This window comes from Notolepis coatsorum (assembly GCF_963971535.1).
Source record: "Notolepis coatsorum genome assembly, chromosome: 17".
NCBI classification, from domain to species: Eukaryota; Metazoa; Chordata; class Actinopteri; order Aulopiformes; family Paralepididae; genus Notolepis; species Notolepis coatsorum.
Window position 1 is genome coordinate 16806654 of NC_140181.1, and position 13478 is coordinate 16820131.

At 45.4% G+C, this 13478-nt stretch overlaps 1 protein-coding gene across 1 annotated transcript in view; it reads left to right on the top strand.

The window, feature by feature from the left end:
* Nucleotides 1-509: 509 nt before the first annotated feature.
* LOC311243947 (solute carrier family 26 member 9-like) overlaps nucleotides 510-13478 on the top strand; it is a gene marked incomplete at both ends in the record, with an annotated part of 79239 nt that continues 66270 nt past the window's right edge. The window contains 5 exons of the mRNA XM_084333354.1: nucleotides 510-634; nucleotides 2837-2976; nucleotides 7069-7179; nucleotides 7947-8122; nucleotides 11906-12070. Coding sequence (XP_084189480.1) covers nucleotides 510-634; nucleotides 2837-2976; nucleotides 7069-7179; nucleotides 7947-8122; nucleotides 11906-12070 — 717 coding nt within the window. The remainder of the gene's footprint in view (nucleotides 635-2836; nucleotides 2977-7068; nucleotides 7180-7946; nucleotides 8123-11905; nucleotides 12071-13478) is intronic.

Genomic DNA, 13478 nt, shown 5'->3' on the forward strand with positions numbered 1-13478 from the left:
TATTACTACTATCTGATTAGTGACTAATTCTGTACCTGACATGTTGAGTATATCCAACATAAGCCATACTTTCTGGGATTAATAATATATTGCAGTAAAGTGCCTGATTTTACCTCTCTCTCGCGCATACACACACGCACACACGCACAAAAAAATAAATAAAATAAAAAAACGGTGGTTCTTGTATAGTAAATGGATGGATATAGCAAGATAGCATAAGGATATATAGTATAACTGTATATTGTATAGTAGTGTACATAAGACCCAGTGCCTCATCCGTAGCTAACACTGTATTGCACTAACACTGTATTGCACTATCGCAGGACCTTAGCATGTCTTATTCAAATTTTTATTACTTGTATTATTGCACAATCGCTGCGGGCATGACCCCCCCCCCCGCATTTCACTGTATGCTTGTATGCCGTGACAAATAAAACTCTTGACTTGACTTGACACATGCACACACTGATCACCTGGTTTGTCTAAATGCTTCCTGATAGGCTGCAGACATGCACCAGGACCGCCCAGGTTACGTGATTGATCGGCCGGCATATAACCTCCCAGACTTTGACAAAGAGTTTGACAAGAAGAATCGAACGTTTCCGATCGGAGAGAAAGTGAAGAAAGTCTTCAGGTACGAGAATATTATCTGGGAAACAAGTCAATATTCAAATTTAATATATATTTTAAACCTTCAAAACTGTTCTTCTGACGAGCTGTGTTATTGTATAGTGGATGTGCCAATACCTGAACCTTTATTATATATATATATATATATATATATATATATACATAACACCTACCTACACTCTAGAAAATAATAACTCGTCTCAACTTGCATGTTCAATTAGTCTTAAAATGGGCTTTTATTGTTTGTTGAATCAGCTAATTGATCTATCTCAAGCCCCACCCTCAGGGCAGCAACAAGAAAATAGGGTGGGGCTTGAGATGGGTCAATTGTGAGAGAGGAAATATTAAAGATCCCCTCCAGGCCTATTATTGAATAACAATTTGTATAATGTGTGTTATTTCCATATAAGTTCTCCCTCTCCATCTGGTGACCTCAAAAATAAATTCACTATGAGACAACTTATGATGATTTAAAGGGGCACTTAACCAAAAAAAACAATGCCAATTTATTTTTGCACATAATCTCACACACATCCAAAAACTCTAAACTGTTTTGCACACGTTAATTTAGTTTGGCAGTTATTGACAGTAAAGGAGTTTGATTATGGCCGCCAGTGATGTCATCTGGGACATTGAATACTTGCATTGTGTGTTAATTACAGCTCAATGAAATGATAAGGTAGCAGTCCCTATAAGACAAGGTATTACTATTCTTCACACCATTACTGTAATTAACACAAGGATCCAATGTCCCAGATGACATCACTGATGGCCTTAGTCAAACTCATTTACTCTCAATAACTGTCAAACGTGATTGTTTTTTGGTGAAGTGCTCCTTTAACTTGAGACAACATATATTTTTACTGCATAGACAACTTTCAAAACATTTCTTTAGTTTAATCTCCTGCCCTTTTATTTTTATTTAAAGGAACACGTCAACATTTTGGGAAAGCTTACTGTCTTCTCCAGAGAGCGACAAGAAGATAGATACCAGTTTCCTCTCTGTGCGTTCAGTAGAAAGCTATCTGGCTGCATGTTAGCCTAGCTTAGCACAATGAATGGAAGAGGGCAGTGCCGGTTAGCCTTCAGGAGAGGTGTTAGTTGGACAATGCCTAGGCTAACCGGCACTGTCCGCTTCCCTTCATTGTGCTAAGCTAGGCTAACGTGCAGCCAGATAGCTTCGCACAGAGAGGAAACTGGTATTTATCTTCTTGTCTCTCTCTGGAGAAGACGGTAAGCTAATAGGGGCGACAGTAGGGCTGGGCGATATGGCCAAAAATGATATTGTGATAACGATATTGATAACAATATCATATCACGTGATATCGATAATTATCGATATTGTTATAAGTATTACATTTATTTTTTTAATTTAAATTTTTTTTAAACAACAGATGAACAATTCTTTGTCGTTGCCGCCATCTTTAGTGTTACATCCCCTCACACACTTCAGTTCTCAGGCTGTAGCTGGTTTGAAAGCGAAAGTAAACCGGCTTCTCTGCTGGCTGTGGCTCCAGGGGAGTTGAACAGTTCTGGCTCTGCTCGTTTCTTTTCTATCTTTTGGTGCTTTTTTGGTGGACAAACCTCGTGACTGGAGACTAGCTCTGCTAGCACACATAGCCTACTGTGTACAGACGGTTTCAAACTGTATTTTACATTAGAAAGCAAACAAAATAAATGGACAAGAGAAAAATAAAATTGTCATTTGGACAAGCAAAGCCATTACTTTAAGTTGCAGGCAAGAAAGACAAGTCTGTCCACTATCTCTGGGTAAAAAAAAATAAAAAAATGATATATTTTCCTTTCTCTATCGATTATTAAAATATATCGCGATAATTATCGTTATACTTATCCCTAGGCGACAGTGGCTCAGGAGGTAGAGCTGTCGTCTGGCAATCCGGAGGTTCCCGGTTCGATTCCCGCTCCTCCTGGGCAGCGTGTTGATGTGTCCTTGAGCAAGACACTTAACCCCTAATTGCTCCCGATGAGCAGGTTGGCAACTTGCATGGTTGCCTCCGCCGTCAATGTGTGAATGAATGGGTAAAATGTGAGTAACAAATTGTAAAGGGCTTTGGATAATAAAAAGCGCTATATAAAAAAGCAACCATTTACCATCATTTCCCAAAATGTTGGCGTGTTCCTTTAAAAAAAAAAAAAAAAAAAGTTTTAATACTAAGAGTTGACTATTTGTGCCTCTCTATACTAGATGCTCTGGGTCCAGAGTCAAAGCGCTGGTCTTCAGACACCTTCCCATCCTCAGCTGGTTACCCAAGTACAAGGTGAAGGACAACCTGCTGATAGACGTCCTCAGTGGAGTCAGCGCCGGGACCATACAGGTGCCCCAGGGTCAGTCCCTCTGTCTCTACTGCTTCTGTCTGTGTGATGCTAGGTTAGCGTTAGCTCTCCTCTCCCTCCCTCCTCTGTCTCTACTACTTCTGTCTTGTGTTATGCTAGGTTAGCTCTCCCCTCCCTCCCTCCTCTGTCTCTACTGCTTCTGTCCGTGTGATGCTAGGTTAGCTCTCCCCTCCCTCCCTCCTCTGTCTCTACTGCTTCTGTCTGTGTGATGCTAGGTTAGCTCTCCTCTCCCTCCCTCCTCTGTCTCTACTGCTTCTGTCTGTGTGATGCTAGGTTAGCTCTCCTCTCCCTCCCTCCTCTGTCTCTACTGCTTCTGTCTGTGTGATGCTAGGTTAGCTCTCCTTTCCCTCCCTCCTCTGTCTCTACTGCGTCTGTCTGTGTGATGCTAGGTTAGCTCTCCTCTCCCTCCCTCCTCTGTCTCTACTGCTTCTGTCCGTGTGGTGCTACTGTAGGTTAGCTCTCCTCTCCCTCCCTCCTCTGTCTCTACTGCTTCTGTCTGTGTGATGCTAGGTTAGCTCTCCTCTCCCTCCCTCCTCTGTCTCTACTGCTTCTGTCTGTGTGATGCTAGGTTAGCTCTCCTCTCCCTCCCTCCTCTGTCTCTACTGCTTCTGTCTGTGTGATGCTAGGTTAGCTCTCCTCTCCCTCCCTCCTCTGTCTCTACTGCTTCTGTCTGTGTGATGCTAGGTTAGCTCTCCTCTCCCTCCCTCCTCTGTCTCTACTGCGTCTGTCTGTGTGATGCTAGGTTAACTCTCCTCTCCCTCCCTCCTCTGTCTCTACTGCTTCTGTCCGTGTGGTGCTACTGTAGGTTAGCTCTCCTATCCCTCCCTCCTCTGTCTCTACTGCGTCTGTCTGTGTGATGCTAGGTTAGCTCTCCTCTCCCTCCCTCCTCTGTCTCTACTGCTTCTGTCCGTGTGATGCTAGGTTAGCTCTCCTCTCCCTCCCTCCTCTGTCTCTACTGCTTCTGTCCGTGTGGTGCTACTGTAGGTTAGCTCTCCTCTCCCTCCCTCCTCCGTCTCTACTGCTTCTGTCTGTGTGATGCTAGGTTAGCTCTCCTCTCCCTCCCTCCTGTCTCTACTGCTTCTGTCTGTGTGATGCTAGGTTAGCTCTCCTCTCCCTCCCTCCTCTGTCTCTACTGCTTCTGTCTGTGTGATGCTACTGTAGGTTAGCTGTTCTATATATATCTATGGGTTAGCTCTCCTGTCCGCGTCTATATTAATCCCAGCCGAAGAGTGCAAGAGCGCTTCCGCGTTTTGCCCCGATTGGCCCCGGTAACGCCCTCCAAATGCGCATTTTCTTTTTCCACGCTCAGACGCCGAAATGGAATACATGTATATTATCGCGACGCGGACCAGATTAACTCGCAACGCCATAACGTTATTTCCCTGTACATTGCAACGTTAACACAACGCAGCTGTCAACTGTACTTTACATATTATCCAAACGAGGACCACATAACCGCATCGCTGCTTCAGCATAATTGTTTGTGTTATTTCCCCGGGTGAGGAGACCGCGCGCGCCCCGGTAACTGAGTGCCCAGCACTCTCTGCGACTGTAGAGGCGCTCAATGTACCGCAGGTACTTTTCATACAGCAATTGATCAAATAAGGAAACAAACACAGAAGATGCACATACATGCATGTAATGACAGCAAGAAGAGGTAGACGCATATATGAAGTATGCAAACTTCGCCGCAAACTCCCTCCCTCCTCTGTCTCTACTGCTTCTGTCTGTGTGAGGCCAGATTAGCTCTCCTCTCCCTCCCTCCTCTGTCTCTACTGCTTCTGTCTGTGTGATGCTAGGTTAGCTCTCCTCTCCCTCCCTCCTGTCTCTACTACTTATGTCTGTGTGATGCTAGGTTAGCTCTCCTCCCTCCCTCCTGTCTCTACTACTTCTGTCTGTGTGATGCTAGGTTCGCTCTCCTCTCCCTCCCTCCTCTGTCTCTACTGCTTCTGTCTGTGTGATGCTAGGTTAGCTCTCCTCTCCTTCCCTCCTCTGTCTCTACTGCTTCTGTCTGTGTGATGCTAGGTTAGCTCTCCCTCCCTCCTGTGTCTCTACTGCTTCTGTCTGTGTGAGGCCAGATTAGCTCTCCTCTCCCTCCCTCCTCTGTCTCTACTGCTTCTGTCTGTGTGATGCTAGGTTAGCTCTCCTCTCCCTCCCTCCTGTCTCTACTACTTCTGTCTGTGTGATGCTAGGTTAGCTCTCCTCTCCCTCTCTCCTCTGTCTCTACTGCTTCTGTCTGTGTGATGCTAGGTTAGCTCTCCTCTCCCTCTCTCCTCTGTCTCTACTGCTTCTGTCTGTGTGAGGCCAGATTAGCTCTCCTCTCCGCGTCTATACTTTCCACAACAAACTTGTGTTTCCGCGTTCGAGTTTTGCGTTCTGATTGGCCAGGTCATGTGACATGTGCGCCAATCGTGGGACGGCAAGTTCTGTGCCTATTTCCGGGTCGAACAGCCTGCAAACTACCTAACGCCTAGTTTATCACTGGTTAAGCTTAGGTGACTTTTTCGCAGTTGGTTTAGAGTTTGGAATCAGGGCAGGTGTTCTATCGCCATGCTCTAAGACAAACTCTAACCTTAACCAACTTCGAAAGAGCGCCTAAGCTTAACCATCCAAAAACTTGCGGTCCCACGATTGGGCGTACATGTCACATGACCTGGCCAATCAGAGACGCGGAAACACGAACTTTGTTGTGGAAAATATTCAGGCCTCCTCTCCCTCCCCCCTCTGTCTCTACTGCTTCTGTCTGTGTGAGGCCAGATTAGCTCTCCTCTCCCTCCCTCCTCTGTCTCTACTGCTTCTGTCTGTGTGAGGCCAGATTAGCTATCCTCTCCCTCCCTCCTCTGTCTTTACTGCTTCTGTCTGTGTGATGCCAGGTTAATTTGACCCTGTGAGACCCTCGGTTGCAAAATTACAACATCACTTTTAGCTATTTAAAAAAAGTCTGTAAATGTTTATTTAAAATTTTTGGAATACATTTACATAGTCAATGGGTCCTGTTGTTCGGCCTCACAATGCTAAGTAAATGTGTTTATAGGTCCCACATTCTGGTCTCTGAAGTTGCTAATGTCAATTTAATTTGGGCCTTATCAAAGGAACACGCCAACATGAGAAATGTGCTACAGGCATTACATTATAAATAACCAGAGATGACCTGGTAATTTTGGGAGCATGTCTATGTTCCCCGGGTCCTATGTTCCCCGGTAGCGATAGATAGTCAGACCACCAGCCCTGATTCCAAACTCTAACCTTAACCAACTTCGAAAGAGGGCCTAAGCTTAACCAGTTCGAAACAAGGCGGACATTAATAATTAATAAACATTTATAAAATGTTCAATCAATCGGGGAACATCGCACCCGGGGAACATAGGACCCGGGGAACATAGGGATGACCCCGTAATTTCTCGTAGGGTTGGATAATGACGAGTAATTATTTGTATTTATGGATAAGTGTTTTGCATAATTACTTGTCATAGTGATTAACTAGTAATTAAGTTATTTCTATATAGCTATGTAGCTGTTCTACTGACCTTTTTTCTTACCTTCGTATTCATCTGTTTTAATAATCTTTTGGTATGTAAATTCGACATCGTTGCCAATGAGTGTGACCTCAACTGATCTTTCGGGTTAAGATGACGGTTTGAATGAATGAATGAACGGGCGAATTAAGTGCTACCGATTCCTCATGGTCTTTTGTGTCTCTCGCCGTGATTTATTTGACGACTGAGGAGATGATTTAGGGGCGACAGACAGTGGCAGACAGAGGAGATGATTTAGGGGCGACAGTGGAGGTAGACAGAGGAGAGGATTTAGGGGCGACAGTGGAGGTAGAGCAGGGCTCGGGGGTTCCCAGCCTCCCAGGTTCGATTCCCGCTCCTCCCGGGCAGCTTGTCAAAGTGTCCTTGAGCAAGACACATAACCCCCTAATTGCTCCCGATGAGCAGGTTGGCACCTTGCATGGTTGCCTCCGCCGTCGGGTGTGTGAGTGAATGGGTGAAATGTGAGGAACAAATTGTAAAGCGCTTTGGATAAAAGCTGCTATATAAATGCACCATTTACCGTTTCCCATGCTCTGTCCTCTCCCAGGCATGGCGTTTGCCCTACTGGCCAGTCTGCCTCCAGTCAATGGCCTCTACTCCTCCTTCTTCCCCCTCATCCCCTACTTCTTCATGGGCACGGTTCGCCAGATGGTCCCAGGTAAGCCCGGATGATTCATCTGCAACCATTTCAAGCGATGGCAGTGATGGGTTACACCGGGGCTTGTGTGCAGGGCAGGACAGCTGTACTCTGCTTGACTCTTCCCAGCTCGCTGCGTGGCAAGGAAGATGGATGTTACAGCACAGCTCTCTCTCTCTCTCACTCTCTCTCTCACTCTCTCTCTCTCTGTCTCTTTGTCTCTCTTCTCTCTCTTTATCTGTCTCTCTCTGTCTGTCTTTCTTTGTCTCCCCCCTCCCTCTCTCTCTCTATGTCTCTGTCTCTCTCTGTCTGTCTCGCTCTCTGCCCCCCCCTCTCTCTCCCCCCTCTCTCTCACTCTCTCTCCACCATCCCCCTCCCCCCTCTCTCACCCCCCCTCTCTCTCTTTTCTCTCCTCTCTCTTGCTCTCCCCCCCCTCTCTCTCTCCCTCTCCCCCCATCTCCCTCTCCCCCCTCTCTCTCTCTCACCCCTCCTCTCTCTCTCTCCCCCCCCACCTCTCTCCCTCCATCTCCCTCTCCCCCCTCTCTCTCACCCCTCCTCTCCTCTATTTCTCTCCCTCTCACCCCCCCTCTCTCTCTCTCCCCCCCCTCTCCCTCTCTCCCCCCTCTCTCTCACTCTCTTTCTCCCCCCTCTCTCTCTTCTCTCTCTCTCCCCCTCCCCCCTCTTTCTCTCCGCCCTCTCTCTTCTCTCTCCCTCTCCCCCCTCTCACTCTCTCTCTCTCTTCTCTCACCCCCCCTCTCTCTCTCTCTACCCCCCCTCTCTCTCTCCAGGTACCTTCGCAGTACTCAGCATCATGGTGGGGATGGTCTGCCTCGACATGGCCCCCGAGTCTGCCTTCAGCCACTTCAACGACACTCTCAACGCAACAGTGGTGGACGTCGACAGGATGAACGAGGTTCGACTGGGGATCTCTGGGACATTGGCCTGCCTCACCGCAGTCATACAGGTACTGGTACCACTCTAGGGCTTACTTAGACTATAAACGGTTGTTTATCCAGGGACGGCCCTGTTACATTTGGAGCCCTAGGTGAGATTTCAGCCCAGTGCCCCCCTTTCCGGTCTGGACATTTGGAAAGTCCTAAAAAAAATTGGCCCCAGCATTTATTTGTGAAAATAGCTCAGAAACCCCCCTTTATTGTCAATGTTAACTCATTCACTTATTTCTTTTATTCGCTATTTCCATTCATTATCCATCCAGGAAGGCTGGTGTTACCATAGAGAATGAGTCTGACATCGCAAAAGTCCAATACCGCCACCTGGTGGTATGCGGCCGGTGTTGCACTTCCTTTGAGACTCTGTGTATGGGGCTGTGCGTTGATGAAATGCCTCCGTGCGGACTTTTCTAGTAACCTGAACCAAGGGCTTTACCCGATCGCATTTAACCGTTTTTGGGACCCCCGATTCATTATGCTGTGGTGGGTTATCTCGTGGGCCAAATGGACATACGATCTACCAGATGGCAATCAAATAATTGGAATATTCTTTTTGGAATCCCACCGGCCACAGGTAAGAGCAATTTAACGTCAATTTCAGCTTGATTGTGCCTTGTTTTCATAGCCATCGCCCTGATCAGCGTATGTTTTTTTTTTTTTTTTTTTAACTTTGGCCATTTCCCTGGCTCTTTTATACGTTTATCGCATTTATACTTGGTCAAGTTCGACCGACAGAAGCAGGCTGAAAGGGTTCAGATGGGGGGGGAAGACACTCTGGGAAAGGCACGGCTGCAGTCCGGGATTCGAACTCGCTCAGCCCCAGATCCGCGCGAGCGCGGTTGTCCACGGCGCTGAAATAGCACTCGCGGTACGTGGTGAGCTACTGAAGCTCCCGATCAGCGTATGTTGTTGTACTAACGAATGCCGTTATTGACGATCAATTAATCAGAACCCCCCCCCCTTCATGCATTCATGATGGAACATTATATACCAATCATATGCATTTTTTTGTATCCTCTTTTTCAATTTCTTTTTCTCCCATCCCAATTCCACTGTGCCAATTCTTCCCTGTCTTGAACGTTGCTCGCATATGCCCCCCACTGGCCTGTTGTAGGGAGGATAGAAGCCTTGCATCACGTGTCCCCTCCGATACACGAGGAGGCAGCCTGTCTCATCTTTTCACCTGCCAGCGCGGACTCTCATTGGCAATACATTTTATTGTAACGTGTATAGGGACGAAATGCCAATGGATTAAGTATAATAATACATCGCAGGCTATTACTAGCCTCCCAGGAATTACCCTAAACCGCTCTAAAACCATACTTATATTCACCACGGTATAAAACGGGAATGTATGGATGGAAAAATTATTTCTTTTTCACATCTTGAATGATGGATACTCGATGTCAAATGGGCCATAGTATTGCATCCATAGCTATAATATAGAATATAGTTATAGCCCTGTGTAACGGAGGTCCGTGAGTAATATCCACAGTCACGATAAACATGTGTGTTGAGAAGTGACTGTGGCAGTAAGCGGGCTGTAAACTCACTTCCCCATAACAGGGTTAATAGACACATAGATACGGTACCCAGGAGTGAATTCACCTCTTAGTGCAGCGGTCTATGTTGTCGCCCACGGCGTGGGAGACCCGTGTTCGACTCTCCCTCGGGGCATCGACATTTAACACTTTGAGTGCCACGGACGAGATAGCTCGTTATTTCAATCCAACCGTTGAGTGCCAGGGACGAGATATGCAGTTTTTTAATCGTTATTTCTTTTATTAGCGATTTCCATTCATATTTCATCAATCTAGCCTCACGTTAGTGCTGCAAACGCTCTCTGAGCTCCATTGGAAAAATACCGCCCCCTATCGTCTCCCGGATGGTACTGCACCCCTTTGGAATGGATTGAATGAACCGCATGGGAAAAAAAAAGTCCGGAATCCACATTTTACTTCTCAGGCAAGTAACCGGAGCCGATTGCAGTCTTTGTGGTCCCGCAGAACAGCGTGGAATAATGTGTTCGAGCACCCAGCGTTGGATCAATAAACGCGATCGATATTTGGAATGGCGATCAGGAATTGGAATAATCCTTTTGGAGAACATCTGATCTGAGGTAAGGAATCTATTTGACCAGTATTGGGATAATCGGAGCTGTTTTCACCTATATCAACGTGTCCCATATGTGTGTGTGTGTCTGTGCGATCAGGAAATAAGAGAATCGATTTTTCAGCCCGCTTCTATAGCGTGCATAAGTACACATATACTATCGATAATCTAGCGTTTATTTGAAAACTATTCATAAATAGGCCGAAAAATGACAGTGTTTTGTGTATTACAGTAAAGGGCATTTATCACAGAATCTTCTGAAATCTTCTGGAAGTTTCAAGAAACGAGCGTTTTTCAAAATGGTATAAAACGGAAATGAACCGATTAAAAAAATATATATATATATATAATAAAAAAAAATAATAATAATAATCCGTTTAGACAATGTTGACTGCAAACAAGTCATTGATAAGCGACGGCCACATTAGACACATAGCCATCATTTAAGATGTAGTTTATGCGTTCGCAAATATGAAAGCTCTATCATTGAAGTGGGTGGCGGCATTCAAGGGGGTAAATAGGAAAATACGGCCGGCACAGAAAGTGTTGATGCACAACGCAGAGGAGTCACTTACGATCTGTCACACCTGCAAACCAGAGTCATAGAGAGAGAGAGTTGCGACACGCTTTGATCTCGCCGCCACGCGATCACGTGGTTCACGTAGCTCCCTTAGTTCCAATTTGTTTTTGCACTCAGCGCTGTCGACTTGATTTCAGCGGGACAGAACGGCAGAACTACTACTGTTACAGCAATTTTTGGTACTTATTAACACAATGTGCATTGATCACTGTTGTGTTATATCATTTACATGTCTGCTACTTTAATATTTACATTATATTTAGGGATGTCCGATATTATCGGCCTACCACGTGGTATTGCGGATTGGCTCGAACACGGTATGTTTGTATACAGCGAACGGGTATATAGGGAACGGGTATATAGGCTAGCGAGGTAAGGCTGGTACCTCTAGATTAGCCTACTCTAGTTTGAGATGATATCTGTATCTTCACATTTGAGACCGCTAGAGTCTCAGAAAGACAATGATGTCAACAGTTTTGTTTGTTTGTTTGTTTGTTTTTTGGCCTGGCAGCTGGCGCCCCCCTAACGGATGGCCCCCCTTGGCAACCGGCCTATACGGCCTATGCCTAGGGCCGGCCCTTACTCATAATGCATAGACAAGAAATGTAAGACATGGAATCTCAATCAGTTTGCGATACTGCTTTGCTGGCTAAAAGTAACCAACATATTGATCACGATCACTTGTATTGGTGCAGATCGGGCTAAAGGTAACCAACATATTGATCAGGATCACTTATATCGGTGCAGATCGGGCTAAAAGTAACCAACATATTGATCAGGATCACTTGTATCTGTGCAGATCGGGCTAAAAGTAACCAACATATTGATCAGGATAACTTGTATCGGTGCAGATATTGATCAGGATAACTTGTATCGGTGCAGATATTGATCACGATCACTTGTATCGGTGCAGATATTGATCAGGATCACTTGTATTGATCAGGATCACTTGTATCGGTGCAGATATTGATCACGATCACTTGTATCGGTGCAGATATTGATCAGGATCACTTGTATTGATCAGGATAACTTGTATCGGTGCAGATATTGATCAGATCACTTGTATCGGTGCAGATATTGATCAGGATCACTTGTATCGGTGCAGATCGGCCTGGGCTTGATGCAGTTCGGCTTCGTGGCCATCTATCTGTCGGAGTCCTTCATCCGAGGCTTCATGACGGCGGCAGGTCTACAGATCCTCATCTCCGTGCTGAAGTACATCTTTGGTATCAACGTGCCGCCCTACAGTGGACCGCTGGCTATCATTTACGTAAGTGAGATTTCAGGTAAAAACGACACTATGCGTATCAGAATGTCCAGAAATGTAAGATATTGCGGAATAAACAATGCTCTGGTGTTTTGTGTTTATAATAAAATACTTTCATTATGGGCGGCTGGGTAGAGCAGTGGACCAAGCACTCGCCTACCACCGCAGAGACTCTGGGATCGAATCCAGCTGTCAGCCGTACCTCCGGCTTGGTCAGCCGTCCCTACTAACATCTCAAACCCTGCCCCTTTTCTTGATCCTCCAATCACAGCTGTCGCTTACCGAGGAAGTCCGAGGTAAGCGACAGCTGTGATTGGAGGATCAGGAAAAGAGGGCAGGGTTTGAGATGGGTCCATTGGCAGTGTTATATGGGTGGGAAGCCGGTGGGGTATGTGTCCTGGTCGTTGTAAACTGCGCCTCCTACTGGTCGGTCGGGGGCTGCCTGTTCAGCAGGGAGGGGATCTGGGTGAAATGGCGTGAACCTCTGCACGTGTTACGTTCCCCCAGTGAGACTCCTCGCTGTCCGGTGAAAAGAAGCGGCTGGCTGACTCCACATGTATCGGAGGAGGCATGTGGTAGTTCTACACCCTCCCCAGGCCGACAGTGGGGCAGGACAAGGCGCAACGACCAGGAAGGGAATTGGTATAACGACTAAATTGGGATGGGTGAAAAATACAGAAAGCCCAAAAATAAATTGAATAAAAAAAGAAAATAATTAAAAAGAGTATACTATTTGGATCAGAAGGTCCAGAAATGTAAGATATTGCGGAATAAACAATAGTCCTGGGTCTGGTGTTTTGTGTTTATAATAAAATACTTTCATTATACGTCGTTACCGAAACATATTTCTCTATTGCTTAAAGTTCCCTTATTCATTGACTCAATTCAACCAATTATTGCTTTGATCATTCTGAATATGTTGTTGTTTTTTTCACCAGAAAAAAGAAAACAAAAGAGAAAAAATAAAACAAACCTTCTTACTGTCTTTTACTATTATGTTCCTCACTACTATGCTACTATACTTATACTACTACCTATCATGCTAATATGTCTATACTACTATACTTATACTACTACCTATCATGCTAATATGTCTATACTACTATACTTATACTACTACCTATCATGCTAATATGTCTATACTACTATACTTATACTACTACCTATCATGCTAATATGTCTATACTACTATACTTATACTACTACCTATCATGCTAATATGTCTATACTACTATACTTATACTACTACCTATCATGCTAATAATGTCTATACTACTATGCACTCAGAGTGTAACACTATTTGACAAACAATACCACTGACCCTTAGCTGCCAGAATTGTACCCTTGTTCCTGAATTGTTGTTCACAATTTGTAAATCGCTTGGGACTTCCTGGTTAAATAAAGGTAAAAA